The sequence below is a fragment of the Hyperolius riggenbachi genome, chromosome 10 (genome assembly GCF_040937935.1).
Source record: "Hyperolius riggenbachi isolate aHypRig1 chromosome 10, aHypRig1.pri, whole genome shotgun sequence".
In the NCBI taxonomy this organism is placed as follows: domain Eukaryota; kingdom Metazoa; phylum Chordata; class Amphibia; order Anura; family Hyperoliidae; genus Hyperolius; species Hyperolius riggenbachi.
Genome location: NC_090655.1, coordinates 123,398,503 through 123,421,875, shown reverse-complemented (window position 1 = coordinate 123,421,875; position 23,373 = coordinate 123,398,503). Strand labels below are relative to the sequence as shown.

The window sequence follows — 23,373 nt, the reverse complement described above, 5'->3', positions numbered from 1 at the left end:
GATACTTGGCCGGGGGAGGTAAAGTGGTTAAACTGAGATCCCTTTTAGGGGAAACATAAGTAGAACACTTTGACAGGGGGTACTGCTTGTCACAAGTATGTAATTTTATACCCTACAGAAGACTGCAAAACAAACAGGTAATTACCTATTACCGTGGGAATAGCCCCATTCCAAGCTTTTTTTAGTTTGTGAGGGAAATGTGGGCACTGCCATTGATGGCCTTCTAAAATATGCTGCTTTTCTGTTACAGTACTAATTTATGTTTAGAATCGGCCCCATTTATAGGGGCAGGCAAAGCGGGTAACCGCCGGGGGCACAATGAGAGAGGAGGCGCAGTGATAGAGGGGAGCAGCGGGCACACAGGGACTCAGCCATGGGGAGGGGGCCGACTTCTTCCTCCCTCTCCTAAGGCCCCCTGTACTCCCCCCCCCTCTATTTCAGAAACATATGGGCAACAGAAGTGGTCTTTTACTTACCTTCCGGGCTCCATGCGAAGATCACGTGTCTTCAGGCTGCTCTGTTTCCAGCGCCGCTCACTATTTCCTGATTAGTGGAAGTAGTGAGCGGCGCTGAAGACAGACAAGCCTGGCGGCATGTGATCTTCACATTGAGCCCGGAAAGGGGAGTAAAAGACCGCTTCCGCTGCCCATACATTTCTGCAATGGAGGTGCACAATGCATTGCAGGAGTCTGACGGCCACAGTCATGACTCATAAAGGCAAATGCATTGTGGGACTTGTAGTTCTGTAACAGCTGGAAGGCCGAGTTTGCCCATGCCTGTGCTAATCTGTTCTGGAGAGCACTTGTACCTGGCTACCTATACTGGGGCAGCTATATCGGGCTATCTATACTGGGGACACCTAAACCTGGCTAACCTATATGGAGGCACCTATACCTAGCTTACCTATACTAGGGGCAACTAAGGGCTAACTTATACTGAGGCCCCTATACCTTGCTAACCAATACTGTGGCACCTATACCTGGCTAACCTGTACTAGGTCACCTTTACCTGGCTAACCTATACTGGGGGCACCTGTACCTGGATAACTTATACTGGGGGCACCTATACCTGGCTTCCTATACTGGGGATACGTGCACCTGGCTACCTATACTGGGGACACATGCACCTGGCTTCCTATACTGGGGACACGTGCACCTGGCTAACCTATACTGGGGGCACCTATACTTAGCTAACCTATACTGGGGCACCTATACCTGGCTAACCTATAATGGGGCACCTATACCTGGATATCTATATTGGGAGCACCTATGCCTGGCTACCTACTAGGGAGCAAATGTGTAGATGATGAGTTTTGTCTTTACCGATCGGCATACTTGATCCAAATAACATATTACATTCAGAGGATCAGTGCTACATTGCATCTTCTATTTTCACAAGCAGGTCAATTGTGATTTGTGTTTGTTTTTTGCATTATTTTACTAACGCTCTTCAGCTGCTCGGGTGTGTGTTATTCCTTATAAATTCTTATTTTCCTACTCCTTTACCTGCCATTTTCCTATTCCCTAGTATTCATCATATCTCTTTCCTCATCTCCCCTTAGTGACCCCACAGCCAGGGCCCCATCTGTCAGGGCTCATATTACAAGTGTGGCTATCAAAGAGAAAGTGTGATCTGTTCACAAAACCTAACCATGGGTGGAACTCAAAATACTTATTAGCATATTTCCATATTTATTCATCTGTTACTAATAAAACAAAATGTTTTTCTTAAAAAGGCACTGTAGTGGCATATAGTACAATGCAGAATATTCAGGATGCTCACTTTTATGTTTATTTTCCTGAAGCCCTTCCTTTATCTATATATTGCTGTATATTGGTATGTAACCCTGTCCTCTCAGTGATGCTTAGCCTAGGCTGTTTAGCCATGTGGAATTCTCTTTATAGGGGAGAATAGGTATATTTTGCACTGGCTTCAGCACTCTAAGTAAAGAAATTATTCACAGAGTTGTACCTGGAAGGACTTAAAGTGGATCCGAGATGAACTTTTACTCATTGCATAATTGTGGTCCTTTCCTATAGTTTATAGGGCATTCCTCAAGCCAAATATTTTTTTGTTTTTGTTTTAATACTCGAATTCCCTATAAACTAAATAAGCCCCACCACAGTTTTCAGAGAGCCTTGACAGTAGCAAGGGCTCATGGGAGCTCAGTCTGGGCAGGAGGAGGGGGAGGTATTACTAGCCAGAGATGTCAGAGGCAGAGGGGAGGAGGGAGGAGGAGGGGGGATTGGGGTTTTTTTCAGTCTGTGTGCTGATGGTGCAGATAAGCCTGCCTGTGTGTAATGTTTACAAACAACATGGCTGCTGTCATTGTATCACAGGAAGAAATAATCATATTCTATTAAAGCAGTATGCAGACAGATTTGCTGTGTAAACCATCTAAACTGTACATAAGAGATATAGACAAGTTACTTGTTATAGTTAGTTTTTCATCTCGGATCCGCTTTAAGACGTCTCCACCAGTGATACATTTCAGAATGCAAATCAGAGAGTAAAGATTTTACATGGGCAAACATTGACTAAATAATTTTTAAACTAATATTGTAAAAAAATTAGTAATTTTATTCATTACATTGTTTTCACTTCAGTTTTTCTTTAAATTGTGTTTAAAAAAAAAAGAACACTAATGTTGTTAAAATTTGAGGACATTAGTTATCAAATTGTAAATGTATATTGCATTGTGCCAATTCACCCGCATCAAGATGTTTCCTTTAGCACGTACCCCGACTCTAACCTGTGCCTCTCAGCACCCAAGCACACATTTTGCATAGCTCGTACCCCTACTCTAACCTGTGCTTCTCAACACCCAAGCACACATTTTGCATAGCACGTACCCTGACTCTAACCTGTGCTTCTTAGCACCCATGCACACATTTTGCATAGCACGTACCCCTACTCTAACCTTTGCCGCTCAGCACCCAAGCACACATTTTGGCATCACAGTTGAATTTGGTGCATTTTTGAACTTCTAAACCCTTAACTCAAGGAATGTACATTCATGCATCCACCAGTTTAGCCAGGGAACAACAAACTCTCACACTCACCCAAGGATGCAGGTGCTAGGTTCAAGTTTTACTTATAATATGGTCTCGAGCCTCTGGCAAAAGCTAGCAATTCTAGGGCATGAGCACCAGATTTGCACGTAAGAGCCCACCCCAGCATTCCATCTCCAACATATTATATTTGTAGACATTTATTGGACAGGTATAATGTTCCATTTATTTAATACTTTATATTGTAGTAATTGTAGTCTGCTGACATTTAAAGGGCTGGCCTTCCAGGGCTGCCTCTAGATACGGATAAGTGAATAAGGGCGCACAGCACCTATGCATAAAAATGGCGCTGCATTAAAAAGATACGCTTATCGCTAGTTATCGTTAGTACTGCATAATAATGGCGCACAGGGAAAAAATAAGAAAACAAAGGCACACAGTAACGTTCATATGCGCCGTTCATATGCCAAACAGCAGACGTTATTGCGCACAGTAACGTTATTTTTCAATGGCTAACCTACATAAGCCAAACTGCAGACGTTATTTAACTGCAAAACCGTGAATGGATTTAATGTAGCACTGTCAAGGTTAGGGTTAGGCACCTCCAGGGGAGATTTAGGGATAGGTACCACCAGGGAGGTCTTAGGGTTAGGCACCACCAGGGGAGATTTACAGTTAGGGACCACCAGGGAGGTGTTAGGGTTAGGCACCACCAGGGGGGTGCGTATGGTTAGGCACCACCAGGGGGGTCTTAGGGTTAGGCACCACCAGGGAAGTGGTTAGGGTTAGGCACCACCAGGGGGGGGCTAGGGATAGGTACAGAGAGGGTTCTGTGTGTTAACGCTAATTTTCAATAAAATAAACAGAGCTAAATAACAATAAGGCTTTAACGTTAAATAGCGATAAGGAACAAACGGATTAGCGGCAACACCATGCACCATTATTCGCAGGCGCCATTTTCAGATGGATCCCTCTAGAGACGCTCAATTTTCTCAGCCCTTAAGAGTGTGAAGTACCTTAAATGGAACTTTGCACCAGATTTTTTAAACTTATCAAACATACCTCCTTGTAAAGGAGGTTTTTAAATGGTGTGGGTTTGGGGTGTGTGTGTGTGCATGCGCGCATTTATTTGCTTACCTAAGGCTTCGCCTTCTATATCGGGGCCTCCATCAGTTCTGCCCCTGTGCCACAGTACCATAGAACCCATGGTGATTTTCGCAATGCATACCAGGAGATGTAGTTCATTAATGTGTATGAATACACCTCCTGGCTGGGAGATGTAATCACATGTAAGAACTACATCTCCCGGCATGCATTGGCCACATAACATCACTGCGGGTACTTAGAGCTTTGATACAGGGACAGAGGAGATGGAGGCTTGCATATAGGAGTGGGGCTACAGAGCAATCTCCTTCAGGTAAGTGAATTATTGCTTACCTCCCAAAAGTCCACATTATTTATAAACCTTCCTTAGTGAGTGCTTTGTTTGAACTTAGGAGCTTCCAGGTGCTCAGTTTACTTTAACAGGGAGTGCTGGGCAAGACTTGAGCCTCATACAAATATTGGAGGGAATTTGGCTGAGGAGGCCATTTGGATCTTATTGAGAATCTAGCATGTGTACAACTGCTACCCTGATCTCATTTGGATAACTGGCATGCTGGGTGTTTACCCCACCCGCATAAGTCACTTCATTATGTGCCATGCTATCATCCCTCCTCCTCCCTGCATAGAACAGTACACATCACTTGGCTGTAGCTGAGCATCTTTAGAAGATTCACCAGAATCACAGATTGTAATGCCCGTATGAATGTAGTAAAATAAAAGAGAGACAGAAAAGGATGAATTTAATGCAACTTGAAGAAGGTTGTCTCTTGCCAAATCATCTCTAACAAAAACACTAAGGCCTACTGAGCTATGCTACTTTATTCAAGTGTCAATCAAAACAAAAAAGGCAGAATGGATACTGTAAACACAGCATGTTCTCTTGGCCACTGCCTTATTTTGATACTAAAACCTAAGCTATGGAGGTATCAGTTTTACAGTAGTTAAAACCAAAAAGTGAATTCAGAAATGGACAAATCGCTGTGTGAAAGTTTGGAATCTGGAAAAAAGCTTAAATTGAAGGATTGGATCCATGAAAAATATGAAAGCTCTAACCTGGAGAAATGAATCCTGCAGAAAGAGAAACTCCAGGTGGTGGGTAATTCGGCGGGAATGGGATCTGGAGGCGGGATAAGTACGTCCTGTTGTATTGAGATTCAAGTCTAGAGAAGAGGATCCTGTTGTAATGAATGCCCCAGACTGGAGAGGAAGACCCGGTGTCATAGAGGCTGCTGCCTGGAGTAGAAGATCCCGTAGAAGGGGGGTTCCAGTCTGGAAAAGAGGATACTTGGGAAATTGAGGGATTTAAACCCCAACCAATTTTGTTGAATATATTTATATATCTTGAATTGATTGACACTTGGAAACAAACGTGGACCCTATGTAACCATAAGGCATCCCTCAAGAGAAGGTGGTCAGGTGTTTGGACCAAACACTTCTGAGTAGACATTACAAACCAACACAAGAAAGAACCGCCAAAGTCTGAGCTAACCAAAACAGACTTCATCCAAGGAAAGTCTATTTTCAAAGCCACACAAAAAATGCTTTCGCCCAAGCCAGTACAATGTTAGAAGGAATTCAATACCTCACATTTTCCTAAATCAGTTATTTAATGGGTGTTGTTTGACTTGTTTAACAACATATAACACATAAAACTTGACATCCAAGATAGTGAAAAATAATTACAGAAAAAACCTTTACCACTACGCAGGCCACTATGGCTGGAAAGTTGCAGTGTCCTCTCTGGGCAGTTCCACCGATCCCAGGCAAACTGGTATTTACACTCTTCTATACCGCTCTGTGCACCAGCTGCCACACTGCTTGAATAGATAAGGTAGGCCTACAACAACAACAAGCAAAAAAAAATTAAAAATAACATACTCAATGAAGACAATGGTGGCTCGAAAGAGAAGAATACAAAGAGTCAACCATTAGAGCCAGCAAACAGCACACAAAAGGATCTGAAACATTATGTTAGTGAATTCACAGCATGTAATCTAAAAGTAGGAAATGGTGATCTGAAAAATAAGCAATAATAAGTTGCAATTTATTGCACATATTCAGTGTGTTTTACGGCTTTCATATCTAATTTGCATTTTTTTACATGGATTTTGTGAGCACATGTAACATGTAAGCACTAAAGGCATTTATGCGCGCTAAAGGAACCCAACCAAGGTGACCGGTCAGCAGGGCCGGGCCGATGCATAGGCTCGAGAGGCTCCGGCCTCAAAGCGCAGTGTAGGAGGGGGCGTAGAATTCATTCAGCTGTCATTCCTAATTGTGTTTGAAGCAGAAATAAATAATAAAAGGGGATACATGGCAGTGACTGTAAGCCAGATAACTAGATATTTAGGTGTTGGGGAGGTTGTGGGCCCTGTGGCGCTTCTTAGTCTAATAGCAATCAGTGTGTGACGGCTGGGGAGGCAGGGATGGAGGGGTGCACTTTGCTGTCTTAGCCTTGGGTGCTGGAGGACCTTGTTCCGGCTCTGCTGGTCAGTGCCATCTTGACTGAAAATCTAGAGTGTGTACAGGAGTCACATTATGTTGCGTAGAGATACAGCATGCCAGATCTCTAAGCCAAACCAACATGTGACAGACAAGCAGATTGCATATCTACTGTCACCACTCCATGTCTCCCTTCCCTTCTCCATTTAACAGTAACCACTGTTGTAGCTGGGTGTGTCTGTATAGTGCTTGTTCCTCTAAAGCCGCATCTACACGCGTAGATGCGGCCGCGATGTTCCTTATCAATCGAGCCGCTGATGCGGCTCGATTGATAAGATCCGACAGGACAGATCTTGCTTCCGCTGATTCCCTGCTCGCTCCCCGCGAGGGGACAATGGCAGGGAATCGAGCAGAAGATAAGCGGCGCCGGCGGGGACGAGCGGGGGATCGAATGCGGCGCACGCGCGGCGAGCGGGAACGCGGCGGGCACGCACGGGGATGCGGAAGAGGCGATCCGACGGCTAATCGAGCCGTCGGATCGCAGCCTCATCTACGCGTGTAGATGAGGCTTAAGTGTTGCCTTGAGGCTGGTTTCACGCTGCAAACCAGCGTCAGCAGTGCGATGCGTTACACCCGCCGCACCGGCAAAAACAGGCCTTCAGGAAACACCGCATTAGTACACGGTGTTCTCTCTCTGGCCACTAGCCAAGCAGAAAGTGACATTCAGGGCCGGCCTTAGGTTTCACAGCACCCTGAGCGAAACCTGTTTTGTGCCCCCCCCCCCCTTCATCCTCTTCCCACGTGCATATACACACACGCACGCACGCACGTATACACACACACAGGCCCATATGCAATTCCCCTTTTCTCCTGAGATATCTCCTAGAACAGTGGTTCCCAACCTTTTTCACGTTGTGACACATCATGTCAAATGCTCAGATCTCTGTGACACGTCACGTATGTATAATAGAAAAAGTACTATTAATAACCACGAATGGATGGAAAGAGTGCATTATCCTGAATACACTTAAAAATGAAGGCTAGAACCTTTCAGGAATATTAACAAAAACAATCAGTGGGACAGTTAGCCGCCCCCCCCCCCTATAGAATGATAGCACAGCACTGACAATTTGCACCACGCGTTACAGCCGCAGTGTGCCCCTCCCCCCCTAAAACACCCTCAGACTCAGTATAGGTAGGTAGCCAGGTATAGGTGCCCCCAGTATAGGATCTCATGTGTAGGTGCCCTCAATATAGGTTGCCAAGCATAGGTGCCCCCAGTATAGGAAGTCAGTTAAAGGTCTCCATCCCCCCATAGGTAGCCAGGCCTAGGTGCCTCCAGTATAGGTAGCCAGGTGTTGGAGCCCTTAGTAAAGGTAGCCAGCTATAGGTGCCCTCAGTATAGGAAATCAGTTGTAGGTGCCCTCAGTATAGGCAACCAGCTATAGGCGCCCCCTTGGAAACTGGCGCCCTGAGCGACCGCTCCGGTCGCTCATATCAAAGGCCGGCTATGGTGACACGCCCTTGCGGTCACTTCCTGCTTCAGGTATGTGGAAGTGTATTGTAAAAATATGCTTCCGCACATGCGCGTTGTGATGTCGCAACGCTGTCGTTTTAAAAAATCCTGCGCCACCATAGAGTTACATGACTTCTGGGCCGATGCAGATCACAGCAGGTCACCGTAGGTCCCGTACGGTAACGTACTTCTGCACCAGCATTAGATTTGGCGCATCTGGCGCAGCATACTGCAATGTGGGAAGTACTGTGTGAACTTGCACATAGGGATTCATTAGGCTGCGGTAGCAGTGCGGCAATTAGCCGCACCGCGCCTGTGTGAAAGGGCCCTGACAGTTGAGCTACAATTGTAACAAGCAACAATGGTTGTGCATATGTATGTGCCTAAACTTTACGGATCAGGTTATTTGGGTGCAGGGATTGACAGACATGTAATAGACACCTGTGTTATTTATCATAAATCAGGTGCCCAAGCTGTGAGTTTAGTACGCAAATTAGATGGATTGTGGCTAGTAGCAGATTGGCTGCTACATAGGAATCAATGGTTGTAGATGATTGGTTACAACTAGCGATAAATTGGGCGCTGGGGTTACAAGGATGATTTTAGGCACTTATTGGCGGGGATAAGGTTAGGATAAGGGTATTGGTTTATAGGCACAAGGTGGAGGGTTTAAATAAGAATGGGTGCTGGGTAGTGCATAGTAAAATATTGGTAATCTAAGTTACCAATATTTTTAACAAGCAGTTATTATTATTATTTATTAGATTTATATAGCGCCAACATATTACGCAGCACTGTACAATAAATAGGATTACAGACAATGATAACAGGGGTGACAGAACAATACAGGTAATAGACAATAGATACAACAATACAGGTAATAGCAATAAGATACACAACACAATGCAGATAGTAGTACAATGCCAGATCATAAACTGGAGTGGTAGTGGTAAAAATTACAAGTTCCAAATTCTGGGTAAAGTGCACACAGTCAAGTGTGATACACAAGGGGAGAGGGCCCTGCCAAAGGCTTACAATCTAGAGGGAGGGGTTGGTGACACAAAAGGAGGGGGTGCAGCAAGAAGTTATTGGCAGAAAGGATTAGGGCAGTGTTGAGTTGATGTAGGCCTCCTTGAAGAAGTGAGTTTTCAGTGCTTTTTTGAAGGTGTTGAAGGTGGGAGCGAGCCTGATGGGCAGTGGGAGAGAGTTCCACAGGATGGGGGCAGCTCTAGTGAAGTCCTGTAGTCGTGTATGGGAGTGCGAGATGCGTGGGGTGGTTAAGAGGAGGTTGTTGGAGGAGCGAAGTGGACGGCCAGGTGTATATCTGCTGACCAGGTCAGAGATCGGGCAGGACTTGTGTATGGATTTGTATGCCCAAACATAGGATCTTGAAGCTGATTCTGAAGTGAATTGGAAGCCAATGAATGGATTTGCGTAGGGGAGTCATGGATACAGAGCAGTGGGAGGAGTAGATGAGTCTGGCTGCTGCGTTCATGGTGGATTGTAGGGGGGCAATGTGGTTTTGAGGAAGGCCTGACAGGACGGAGTTGCAGTAGTCCAAGTGGGAGATGATGAGGGCATGGACAAGGAGTTTGACAGTGTCTGGGGTCAGGAAAGGCCGGATCTTGGAGATGTTTCGTAAGTGGAAATAGCATGCCCTAGCTACGGTTTGGATGTGGGAGGTGAAGGAGAGGGCCGAGTCCAGGGTGACACCCAGGCAGCAGGCTTGTGTGGTTGGACGAATGATTGTGCTATTGACAGTGATATAGAGGTCAGTGGGGGTAAAGCAGCACGGGGCAGGAAGATTAGCAGTTCAGTCTTATCCAGGTTTAATTTTAGGAACCTGGCAGACATCCAGGATGAAATAGCCGAGAGGCCAGAGGATACCTTCTCCATGGTGGTGGTGGAGAGGTCAGTGGTATGGAGATAAATCTGGGTGTCATCTGCATATAGGTGATAGTTGAAACCCAGAGAGGAGAGGAGTTTTCCCGATGGAGGCTGTGTAAATGGAGAACAGCAGGGGACCAAGAACAGAGCCTTGGGGGACCCCAACTGAGAGTGGGATGGAGGTTGAGGAGGAACCATTGAAAGAGGTCTTGAAGAAGCGATTTGAGAGGTAGGAGAAGAACCATGCTAGGGCAAGATCTTGGATACCCACAGATTGCAGGGACTGGACAGTTGCACCCGGTGCCCATGCGTATCCATGCCCCCCACATAGTGCTGCTATGTGTGTGCCCCCCCCCCCTCAATGTGCTTGCAGCCCACAAAACCACCCCCCATCCAGAGTAGTGCGGCAGCGGAGCTTCATACTGGACCTTGTTCCGGTAGCAGAACAGGTCCTCTTTACTTAATTTTCAATGTAGCTGCTTCGCTACTTTGCATCTCAGGACTGGGCCCCCTGGGCCCCTCAGGACTGCTGGGGTTCTGGGAGATAGTGTTATGCCTCTACTGGAGCAATTGAGTAGTGTGTGGGCATCCCCATGCTATATACAGTAGTTATAGCAATTCTCTGATCCTCACTGTATCTGCTTACTCATCTCTGTGAATCCTATACCCCTATTTAGCTAAATAATATACTGTAGTTCTATGTTATCAGAGAGGCCCAGTGTCCAAGTTTACTTACAAAAAAAATGTTATGTTTCTAAAACAGAAAGCCCCAAACACGTAAACAATGTCCATAGTCTTAAATATTTGCTATAATACATAGAACATTGCATGTCAAAGAGTCACTTTAACATAGGATGAGCCCCAACCCTGCTACAAAATGCAACTTAGATTTCACACAAGACAGAAATCATTCTGCATAGTCTAAATGTACTTCAAAGGAATGTCTCTTACCTTGGGACCAGTCATCAGAAAATTGTTCACTGACCTGCAAGAGACAGAGCAAACCATTAATTGAAAGAAACTAATTTTGGCTTCCCCATCCAAGACATGCCAGGAATTCTTCACTCACTTGTCTAGTGTGGAGTGACTCACACAATTCATATAATATATATGTAGAAGTCTGTAGCCATACTGTATGGATAAAAGTACTGTATGGATAAAAACTATCATAGAGAAGAAGATAGTGCCATGGAAGATGTTGACGCTATATAAATCAATAATTATAATAATAATAGTCTACAAAGAGATATGACTAGACGTATTTTGACTTCACCCTTCACTAAAATTGCTAGTGACGATATTGAATGAAATCGGAAAAGAATTGAATATGGGCCTACATGTCTCCAAGATGGAGCAGTTAATAGTAGTGTGCTATTGGTAGACGAAGTTCCCATAGCGGGCATCCATTTTTGGCTGCAGGGGTTATTAGTTGTTGTGTTGGGGATAGGGTGGGTCATAAGTTGCAGGGGTGGGCTGTTATTAGTTACCCAGGGGAGGATTATTAGTTGCCGGAGGGAGGGTTATTAGTTACCCGGGGGAGGATTATTAGTTGCCGGAGGGAGGGTTATTAGTTGCCTGGGGGGGGGGGGGATTATTAGTTGCCTGGGGGGAGGATTACTAATTACCTGGGTGGAGGGTTCTGTGTCAGGATAGAGAGAGGTTAGGTCATAGCGAACAATAGGCAAATATTTCACTATATTAATTAAGTTGTAGAATATCTGTAAATGTACCGACATTCTACTACCACAATAAAATGCTTATTTACCGGGGGTGGGGGTTTCCCCATTTAACACTGTGCTTGAATCAGCGCACTGCATTTTCAAATGTATTCCTCCAAAACCACCTAGAGCCAAGATAAAGCTACAGAGGTCCAAAACGCCTTCCAAGGAAAGAAGATAACACAGACAGAATTAAAAGCTCAAAATGTCCACATTGCTTTCCAATCCACTCAAAACAAAAATATTGGCAAAACAAATGTGAATTGTATTCTTAGCCACTGTACATCTAAGCTCCAGAAATGTACAGCCTTTCAAACAGCCAACTGCAGACTAATTTCAAAGGGGCAAATAATTACAGCACACTTGAATGGTATTCAGTGATACATTTCAAATACGATGCAAACAATTTCATGCAATGGCCTCCGGTCACATGAAGGGATGTCCATGAGAAATTCCCATGGTTAGGTTCCATTAGCATGAGTTTCACAAATTTAAAAATAGCAGAGTTGAACACTCCAAAGGAGGTGCTTTATTTGTTCATTTAACAAGACATGGCAGGTGTGTTAATCTTTCTCAGGATGCAGTTCAGCAAAGAAGACTAAGTGGGGTCAAAAGCCCAGGTCAGGTCACTGGTCTGCAGCTTAAGGCCACCCCTAGCACTGTCTCCCCCCAACCAGTGCCATTATCTCATGTGTACCCTACCCAGTAGCAAATGCACATCTTAAGACTGGTGGCATGTCACTATGTTTCCAATTCATTACTTGCATATTTGTGTACATAGAAAGTTTCATTGTAGACATATCCTTCGTGTTAATCAATTAATATAGAAGGTAAATTCTCAGTAACAGTGTACGATGGGTTGCAATTCAGATAATTTACAATATGATCAACTACTCAAAAAGTACTCGGAGGAAATATTTAGTAAATACTTGTTCCAAAAGGATAGGCCCCTAACGCACTATTAAAACATAACTTTTAATGTCATCATATAAATCTAAAATGGACCGGGGCAACAAAAGAAGACAGATACTGTACACATAGTGGTGAAGCATGTAGGTGCCAGAAACAACGGCGTATGGTCACAACTGTGTACCTAAGACATCTGAGGTCTGTATCATACAAGTGATAATGTGTGCCTGTGTCCACCTGAGACTAGCAATCTGAGAATGAGAAGACAGACTGTGGCTGGCCAATATGCCAAATGAGAGACCACAAGCCGTGAAATTACATAATGAACCTGCAACCCTCACAAACAGACAAAAATCACCTATGACCTCATTAGGCTGATGTTAGCATGGTGAGAACGTGATCAACAAAAACACCCTACATGTTTCAGCCTTACGGCCTTCGTCAGGGGTAAAAATATTTACAGTGCATAAGTGTACAAACAATAATAACAATCTCCCCATTAACAAAAATAAAACAAACTGTCAGCATGTAGCCCAAGTCAGAGCTAATATACTATAATTTACAATATGCTCAGATGAAATGGATTTTACTGAAAAAAATGCATCATTAATGTGATACAAAGTACTTGCACAGTAGCCACTGGTCAGGCTTTTCTGTGCACTGTAGCTTGTTGCTGGACCACATGGCTCGGCGTTGTCCTTGCTTAATCTGGATGAAGAACAGATTACATCTTTCCATTTGAGCCTCAACACTTCCATTTCTATAAAACCCTTGTCTCAAACTGGGTTCCAAACATCATTTAATTACGAAAAGGCTTGAAACGAAGACACGCATACCACGTGTTTTTCAGGTTACCTGGTAACCATTTCTATGGGGCTATTCTCAAACAGGATGTTGAAAGAAGGGGGAGCAAGCAACACAGACTTGCATAATTCTACTCTTCCATGTGAAATGTCATTGAAAATCTATTCTGAGGACTTCATGTGACCTCTTCAAGCTAAATGCATTGATGATGGGAAAAGCTAAAGGCTCTATTCCTGTTAAGTATTTAGAACCAAACAGGATACTCAAGGATTAATTTGAAGAGGCTACCTCTGATACCAGAGGACAAAAAGGGATAAAGGCCATGTGGAAAAACATTGAGATTGGTGACTAGTCAACATTATCATAATCCTATTAACTCTACAGCCAGTCACACCTGGAGTGGAGTGAATCTCAGGAGGGGTAAGAAGGTTGTAATGCTAAAACCAGTTTCTTCTAATCTGCAATTTAGTTTTTTCAAAATGAATACATAGTTTGCCCTTGTTCCAGGTTCAGATATACAAATATTAGTTGGCTTTGATGGCAAAAAAACAAAAACAAAACAAAAAAACGCTATTTACTGATTGCTTTTTACCTTCCCTATTGACTACAGAACCTACACAAAGGTTATGCATGCTAGGTCAGGGTCTTCCTACCAGGAGTTATAAAAACTGCACTGCTGTAGAACTATAAACATGAAAGTCGTATTACCAATGCATGAATTCAACAACACTGTACAACTCCTTGATGGCAGCCTTTGACTGGCATAATCTTGTAAGATTTCTCATAACAAATAAAACAACAAAATACTTAGACCATTATTCAATTCATTTTTTTCTACTAAGTTTTCTCCTAGGAACATTGTTCACCTTCTGTTTAAAATTAGAGATGGCTCGAACCTCAATAGACTTCAATGGACAGGCAAACTTTAAAAACTGCAAACACTGTTTCTGGCCACAAAAGTGATGGAAAAGATGTTTCAAGGGTGTTAGACCTGGAGGGGGGCATGGCGGAGTGGGATACACGCCAAACGTCCCGGGGAAAATTACGGATTTGACGCACAGCAGAGTTATAATCCCTAAAGGGCAGAAATCACATTGCATTTCTAAACTGGAGGCATAAAGTGCTTGAAAACATCTTGCGTGTGTAGCCATGGATCAGCAGGTTGTGTAAGTAGTGTACTGCTTCACACTGACAGACCAAACTCTGACTGTTGGTGGTATTATACAATGTGCAGTCACACAGGTGCAGTTCAAAGTTATGCACTGACTGGTATATAAAACAGCGTGCTGTCACACAGATGCAGTGAAAGGTATGCATTGACTGCTGGTGGTATACTGCAATGTGCAGTCACACAGGTGCAGTATGCACTGAATGTGCTGGGCCTGGCACATTATAGCAATTAGCAAGGGCCAGCTGTGACAGACAGGGCTGTATATGCAGTGTCAGTGGGCCACGCAAAAAAAACAAAACACATCACAAGAACATTAGCTCTCAATGGAGCTGTATTTGTGGTGCTTTTCAGCAACAAATATCAGCAAGGAGCAAGCTAACAGACCTCCTAACTATCGCTTTCCCTATTTCTCCAATGTCTCTCCCTTCTCTCACAATAGCAGCAGCAGACAGAGTGAGAAAATGGCCAATGCTGCTGCCTTTAATGGGGGGGGGGGGGGGGGGGGGGGGGGCTCCAGGAGGGAGTGCAGCCTGCTTGGCTGCCATGTGTCTGCTGACTGTGATGTAGAGGGTCAAAATTTAGCCCAATGATGTAGTATAGGGGGCGGGTCAAACTCGCTATATGTTTGCATCTCGACACGAACGCGAACCCGCGTTGTTCGTGCGAACAAGTTCGCATGTAAACCGTTTGGGCCATCTCTATTTAAAATAACTTTTCAGCACTCTGTAGTAGAGTATTTTCTTGCTTGCTGGTTGTTTGAAAGACATTTTATTGATAAGGTGATAAATGTTACCTAGGAAAAAAACTTGTCCATTTCCTGCTATATTATGACTGGTTCAAAAAGCTGCACAGACTCTTTAAAGGGAACCTAAAGTGAGAGGGATATAGAGGCTGCCATATTTATTTTCTTTTAAACAATGCATATTGTCTGGCTGTCTTGCTGATCCTCTGCCTTTAATACTTTCAGCCACGGCCCCTGAACAAGCATGCAGATCAGCTGCTCTGACTGAAGTCTGACTAGATTAGCTGCATGCTTGTTTTAGGTGTGTGACTCGGACACTATTGCAGCCAAAGAAATCAACAGGACAGCCAGGCAACTGGTATTGTTTAAAAGGAAATAAATATGGAAGTCTCGCTTTAGGTTCCCTTTATGCATGAATGGAATGCATAGAGGGAAGATACTTTTCCTTTATGCCCCAAAATATAATTTTCATTCTATGGGTACCTACTGAACACCCTAGGCCAACTGACTTCAGGTACAGACACAGACATGTCTCTGTCAAGAAAGGATGTAAGAAATCACTCATATCCGCACATTTGACTGCAATCAGTTGCCTGAGACCACTTTAGGATGATAAAAACAAGAGACTGATGGCAAAGTTGTGGCTTTTAGCTCAGCAGTGAACTCTAGAAAGCTTTACATAACTGTGGTCCTGGGTCCCGGTGTGAGTTTTGCATCGTTCCACTCAAGTGCTATATATAGGGATGCTCGTTCCAATTCTGTGGAAATGCAATTTCCACATTTCTGATTGGAAATTGCATTTCCGCATCGGAATTCTGAAATCGGTAATACAAGTGCGGTAGGCGGATTTTCACTGAAATCGCGGAAATTTCCGTGGAAATTTCCGCTGACTTTAAAGTGAATGTTTACCGGTTTAAAAAATAAAAATTCAGATACTCACCTAAGGAGAGGGAAGGCTCGGTCCTAATGAGCCTTCCCTCTCCTCTCCTGGTGCCCGGTCCCGCACAGGATCCCCCGTGGCAGTATTCGACCAGTTCGGTCAAATACTGCCACTTCCGCATACCGAAGGGAGCTTTCGGAAGCTTTCGGGAGCACTCGGGCTCCCGAGGACGCGGCCGCTCCATACTATGCATGCGCGAGCGCCCTAAGACCTCCGAAGTCCCTGCGGCGGCGGACGCGAACGGGGGAGCCAGCGCAGCACCGTGGGCACCGGGAGAGGAGAGGGAAGGCTCATTAGGCCCGAGCCTTCCCTCTCCTTAGGTGAGTATCTGACTTTTTTTTTTTATTAGCGGTACCCATTGGCTTTAACATTGATTTTCTCAAAAACTACAAGTTCCTTTTGAAATGCTTTTTTCCACTTGTTCCCACTCTTCTGCTTAACATACCCTGAACATTTGGTGTTTCTAGCACCTTTGGGGGCTTTGCTATTAACCTCTACAGTCGGCGCCCATTGTCTGTAATGTAAAATGTGGAAGCAGAAGAGTGGGAAGAGGGAAACAATTTTTCAAACAGACCTTGAAGTTTTAGAGAAAATCGATGTTAAAGTCGGCGGAGATTACAGAGAAAATCCGCATTGGAATGTGGAAATCGGTAGCGGAAAAGGGAATCAGTAGCGGTAATCGGCAATTGCGGAAAGCGGATTTTCAGCAATTCCGACCATCCCTAGCTATATACATAAGAATTGATATGGAGCACCGAACCTGCCAAGGAAAAAACAATGTGTGAGAGAGCTGTAAGTGGAGAAGGGAAAGCATTTGTTAATGATTACCACTTGTGAAAAACACATGAAGAGGTGATTAGCACCAATAAAACACATGAAAAGGTGATTAGCACCAATAAAGAGTTAATACAGAAGTTGAAGGAGGCCCCTCAGGTACAGAAGCTCCAGTGTAGTTGCAGCCTTTGCATCCCCTATAATTATGCCATTGACTGTATCCTCATTACTGATGCTGGCAGGTCTCATGACTTTTTTTGAAGAGTCAAGAATGTCAGATAAAGTTAGGGCTAGGGGAGGGCTGAAGTGTATGTTTTAGTGTATGTTTTAGTCAGTGTTAAGCATAATGCGAGTTTCATATATCTTAGCAGGTTAGTGAGTTTAGTGAACATGCTGGTTAGTGTAAGTTTAGTTTAAGACATCGTAAAAGAGATTAGGGTTAGCATCAATTGAAATGATGGTTATAGTGTTATTGTGCTGGCTACACAAGTTAACCACTTCAGTACTAGCAGTCTCTGGCCCCTTAAGGACCAGAGACTGCTGGTGAAAAAATTGGGCTTACCGATGACACATCAGACGGATCCGATGCTAGCGCCATCGCTGAAACTCACTCTCCCTGCTGTTGCTATGACAGCAGAGCTCCATGAGCTGGTCAGAAGTCACTTTCATTGGCTCGTTGATCACGGGGTCAGGAGGCAATGAAATTGGCTCTTGACTGGCTCATGGAGCTCTGGTGTCATAGCGACAGTAGTGAGCTGCAGTGGCAGAAGAGTGGTGTGATCAGAGGTGGCGGCGGGTCCTGTAACGAATACTGAAGTTGAAAACTACGCCCTGACAGGCTTAGGTGACAAGATAAGACAAGACAAATAACATTTATATCGTGCTTTTCTCCTGGCGGACTCAAAGTGCCAGAGCAGCAGCCACTAGGGCGCGCTCTATAGGCAGTAGCAGTGTTATGGCCCATACTCACGGGCTACATTTGTGGCCTGTCGCTAGCACACAGGAGCGTGTGCGACACAGGCCGGCGACAGCTCGTTGCCAGGTCCCTCCGCATACACACGGCGTAGGGACCTGGCAACTGACGCGAAGGAAGCTGTCGCTGATGTACCTCCCCCCACCGGAAGCTCAAGGTATTGCCTGCTGGTTGCTGTCGCTAGTCTGCATACCCACGCGGACTAGCGACAGTTGCGGCGGAAACTGATTTTCGCTGTAAGGGCGGAGCATCTGGATACGCACGCTCCTTCAACTACACCACGGACGAATACAGTTAGCGCTGCGGCGGGGAAGCCTGGAGGGCGGCCTATGTCCTTGTGAGATGCGCTTTCTTTACATTTCCATCCGGTACGCATGTATATTAGCGAATTTTTATCCTTATTAAAGAAGATTTTATGCCATGAGAGGCGGATGTTATTATGTTTTATAGATCTAGCTGCTGGTGATTACTGATGCGCAGGGCCGGGCCGAGGCATAGGCTGGAGAGGCTCCAGCCTCAGGGCGCAGTGTAGGAGGGGGCGCAGAATTCATTCAGCTGTCATTACTAATTGTGTTTGAAGCAGAAAGAAATAATAAAAGGGGATACATGGCAGTGACTGCAAGCCAGATAACTAGAGATTAAGGTGTTGGGGAGGTTGTGGGCCTTGTGGCACCTCTTAGTCTAATAGCAATCAGTGTGTGACGGCTGGGGAGGCAGGGATGGAGGGGCGCACTTTGCTGTCTCAGCCTTGGGTGCTGGAGGACCCTGTCCCGGCTCTGCTGATGCGCCTGTTTTAAAGCATACTTTTGGTGAGCAGGGAAACGTGGGGGGGGGGTGTGACCCCCAAACCTGCATGTGGTGATAGAACATCCTTTGCACAGTGTGTGTGTTGACACAGGGTGTACTAGTGTTAAAGGATTACACGCTATGCTTCTATCTCCTTTTTAACCTAGGCTGGCGAAACAGGCAATACATTGGAGATAATTCCGGACGCGCTGCTGTGATTGGATTTTATCGCTGTGAGAGGGACTTTGGTTTCTCTTCTTGACAGTGAGCTGCAAGCCGGGTGATTGTTTAGGGTGGTGAGCGCAGTATCTGATTGCAATATAATATATATATACAATCGTACAATCAGAAACACACGGTGCACAAACTTAACCACCCTGACTAACTAACTAATCTAATATATACAATAATTATATGTGCAAGTGAACAAATCACACAATATATACAATGACAATACACAAAAATCACACAATATATATACACTGGGAAATATGTAGCAGCAATGATCATACAATACACTATATGTACAGGCACATATAAGACATATAAGCAAAATCAGGACACAGGAGAATCATCAAACAGTCCAAGAATCAGAATATCAAGTGATACAGACAGTAGGCAATAAGGATAGGCAGGTAGGAAGTCAGTTACCGAGGAATCAGATACAGAAGCAAGGTACAGGGTACTGGGAACAGGGTCCGATGACCAGAACCATATACATCTTTCTAGGCATAAAATTCATCAAATCCTTCCCTATCCCTCTTCAAAAAAAAAATCAAACAATTGGTCAATCTGATCAGAGTTAAAATAAATTGGAATTGTTTCTTGATTGGCAATTTATATTCAGGTTGTCTTACTGCTGTGGAGTGGGTGTTGTGAACTAAATGAGAGGCATTCGGAGAGTTAACAGCGGGATAAGGATGACAACCTGAGAGCAGGATTTCTTTATAAGCATTAATTGAGTCAGACGCTGATTCATGCCTGCAAAGTCCATTAAGAAACAGAGATTTAACACCTTGCATCCATGTAGTCACAAATGCCTCATTCTGTTTAGAGAAGAATTGAAAAAAAAAACTTTTCTATCACATCTTAACCGCTTCAGTACCAGCGGTCTCTGGCCCCTAAAAGGAATTGTCCAAGCTAGATTAAAGAAAATATCCACTTACCTGAGGCTTCCTCCAGCCCGTGGCAGCTTTCCTGTGCCCTCGCCGCAGCTCCGGTGGCTCCCGGTCTTCTCTGCTGGTGTAGCTGACCTCGCCAGGTTGGGTTCCGGGTCGGCTTCTTCTGCGCTCCACCGTGCGGGTCACGTGGTCTCCCCGACGTCATCAGGATGGTAATACACAGGCATAGTAGTTCTGCGCCTGCGCAGTACCATTCTGATGACGTCAGAGGGACCACGTGACCCGCACCGTGAGGCGCAGAAGAAGCCGACCCGGAACCCAACCTGGCGAGGTCGGCTGAACTAGAGGAGAAGACCAGGAGCCATTGGCGCTGCGGCGAGGGCACAGGACGGCTGCCACGGGCTGAAGGAAGCCCCAGGTAAGTGGGTCTTTTTTTTATCTAGCTTGGACAATCACTTTAAGGACCAGAGACCGCTGGTACAAAAAACAGGGCCTACCCAGGTCACGACGCACATACTTGCCACTACTGCCAATCGTGACGCTTTCCCATCACTGAAGCTCACTTGCTCTGCCATTGCTATGACAGCAAAGCTCTGTGATCTGGGCAGTAGCCAATTTCACTGGCTCCTGACCCTGTGATCAATGTACAAAAAACAGGGCCTACCCATGTCACGCTGCACAGACCCCCCACTACCGCCAAACGTGCCTCTCTCCCATCACTGCAGCTCACTTGTTCTTCGTTATGACAGCAAAGCTTTGTGAGCCGGCCAGTAGCCGATTTCATTGGCTCCTGACCCTGTGATCAGTGTGAGCCAATGAGATTGGCTCCCAGTGATCACCGGGACAGGATTCAATGAAATCGGATCCTGACTGGCTCATGGAGCTCTGCTGTCATACCGACAGCAGGGCAACTGAGCTGCAGTGGTGGGAGCGTGCCCCCAGTATTAGATAGCCATAGGTGTCCCTCCAGTATAGATATCCAGATGTGTCCACCCCAGTATAGATAGGCAGAGGTGCTCTGCAATATAGGTAGTGAGAATTAGCCCCCCTTCCCCCCCAGAATTGTTAATCAGAGCTATAGATCACTAAAATTAACTACCCTGTATAAGTAGCCAGAGGTCTCCCCCTAGTATAGGTAGCCAGAAGTAGCCCTCCCAGTATAGGTAATCAAACAGTTTAGGTTGCCCTTCCAGCCCAGCAAAGGTAATGATTTGAGTCGCCCCCAGTATAGGCTACTAGAGTGAGCCCTCCAAGTATAAGTAACCACAGGGCCGGCGCTACCATTAGGGCAAAGGAGGCAGCTGCCCCAGGGCCCCAGAGCTTGTAGGGGCCCCCAGTGGCTACAAGAGGAAAAAAAAATTTTCAAATCGGCCTTATAGTTTTTGAGAAAATCGATTTTAAAGTTTCAAAGGAAAAAAAAAATACACATTTAAAAATCTGCCGACTTTAGTGGTTAATAGCAAATCCACCTTAAATGCTAGAAACCCTAAATTTGCAGGATATGTTAAAGAGATCATTAGGAATAAGAGGAAAAAACAATTTTTCAAAAAGACCTTATAGTTTTTGAGAAAATCGATTTAAAAGTTTCGAAGGAAAAAAGTATACTTTTAAATGCGGTAAATGTCACTTTTAGTAGCAAACCTAACGGTAGTGTAATTTTACATGCATCAAACGAAAGCGCAATGAATTTCCTGACGGGGTTTCCAGGGGGTCTATACGCAGCCGCAGCGCTTTGGCCAGGGATCGCTATACAGCAGCAATATGGCTGTATGAAGATCCCTGGCATTTTTTCCTATCTTCCCAATTTTTTTTTTATGTTTAGAGTGTGGGAATTTTTTTTTTTTTAAATTATGTGGGGTCCCCCCTCCTGAAACTTTTTAACCCCTTGCCCCCATGCAGGCTGGGATAGCCAGAATGTGGAGCTCTGACCGATTGGAACTTCACACCCTGTTATACCAGCTGCAAAAAAGGTCCCCTAATGCCGATTTTTTTTCCGGGGTATATGTTGGGGGGGCCCCCCAGGTTTATTTTGCCCTGGGGCCCCATTGTTGCTTAAACCGGCCCTGAGTAACCAACGGCAGCACCCCAGTATATGCAGCAAGAGTTTACCCAGTATAGTATGCCCCCAGTTTAGGTTGCCCTCCCAGTATATGTAGTTAGTGGTGCCTTCCTAGTATAAGTAGCTATCTTTAGCATAAGTGGTGAGAGGTGTCCCCCCAGTATAAGTACCCCCCCCCCCCAGAATAGGTAATGACAGTTGTCCCTCAGTATAATTACCCCCCAGCATAGGTAGTGGCAGGTGTGCCCCAGTATAAGTATCCCCCCAAGTATTCCCACAGTATAGGTAGGCAGAAGTGTCCCCCAGTATTAGTATCCCCTCCCCCAGAACAGGTATTGAGAGATGTCCTCCAGTGTAAGAGCAGATAAAACACCAAAGAGGCATCCCTCAGTATGGTGGTGGAGCACGAGGGGGCAGCCATGGTGCCCATGGTGCTGTGGCGCCCATGGTGCTGTGGTGCCCATGGCATGAGCCATGCCATTTTGCGCCACCGGGGATTTGAGCAGCAGCAGGGTGAGCAGTCATTTGGCTTACCCTGCGCCCAGTACACGGGCAGCATACATACAGTGCTGCCCATAATTATTCATTACCCCTGGCAAATTTTGACTTTAAGTTACTTTTATTCAACCTGCAAGTAATTTTTGGATGGGAAATTACATACTGTAGGTGTTTCCCAAAAGATAATAAGACGGTGTACAAGAAACATTATTGTGAAAAAAAAACAAAAAACATTTCTCAGATTTTATTTACATTTGAGCAAAAAGTGTCCAGTCCAAAATTATTCATACCCTTCCCAATAATCAATAGAAAAGCCTTTATTGGCTACTACAGCTATCAAATGCTTCCTATAATTGCAGGCCAGCTTTTTGCATGTCTCCACAGGTATTTTTTGCCCATTCATCTTTAGCAATGAGCGCCAAATCTTTCAGGTTGGAGGGTTTTCTTGCAATCCCTGACTTTTAGCTCCCTCCACAGATTCTAAATTGGATTCAAGTCAGGAATCTGGCTGGGCCACTCCAAGACGTTAATGTTGGAGTGATGACCATTTCTGCACCACTTTTACTGTGTGTTTTGGGTCATTGTCATGCTGAAATGTCCACTGGTGCCCAAGACTTAGTTTCTCTGCAGACTGCCTGATGTTGTTGTTGAGAATCCTCATGCATTGATCTTTTTTCATGGTGCCGATTACTGTGATTAGGTTCCCTGGTCCATTGGCTGAAAAACACCCCAAAGCATTAGGTTCCCACCACCATGTTTGACAGTGGGGATGGTGTTCTTTGGGTTGAAGGCTTCTCTTTTTTTACGCCAAATGAGGGAGACATCAATGTGGCCAAACAATCCAATTTTTGTTTCATCTGACCATAGCACAGAAGACCAGAAGTCTTCTTTTTTGTCCAGATGAGCATTTGCAAAGGC

General features: G+C 44.9%; 1 protein-coding gene across 5 annotated transcripts in view; it reads right to left on the bottom strand.

Moving 5' to 3' along the window:
- The window catches only part of WNT8B (Wnt family member 8B), an 84,424-nt gene that overhangs the window by 9,166 nt on the left and 51,885 nt on the right, over positions 1-23,373 (bottom strand). For 3 of the 5 annotated variants that reach the window (XM_068255646.1, XM_068255648.1, XM_068255649.1), the window contains exons 2-4: positions 10,912-10,945; positions 5,814-5,952; positions 5,169-5,384 (exon numbers count right to left, since the gene is read on the bottom strand). In XM_068255646.1, coding sequence (XP_068111747.1) covers positions 5,169-5,384; positions 5,814-5,952; positions 10,912-10,945 — 389 coding nt within the window. Of the gene's footprint in view, positions 1-5,168; positions 5,385-5,813; positions 5,953-10,911; positions 10,946-17,580; positions 17,635-23,373 lie in introns of those variants that run through there. The other 2 variants (XM_068255647.1, XM_068255650.1) reach the window with 2 other exon arrangements.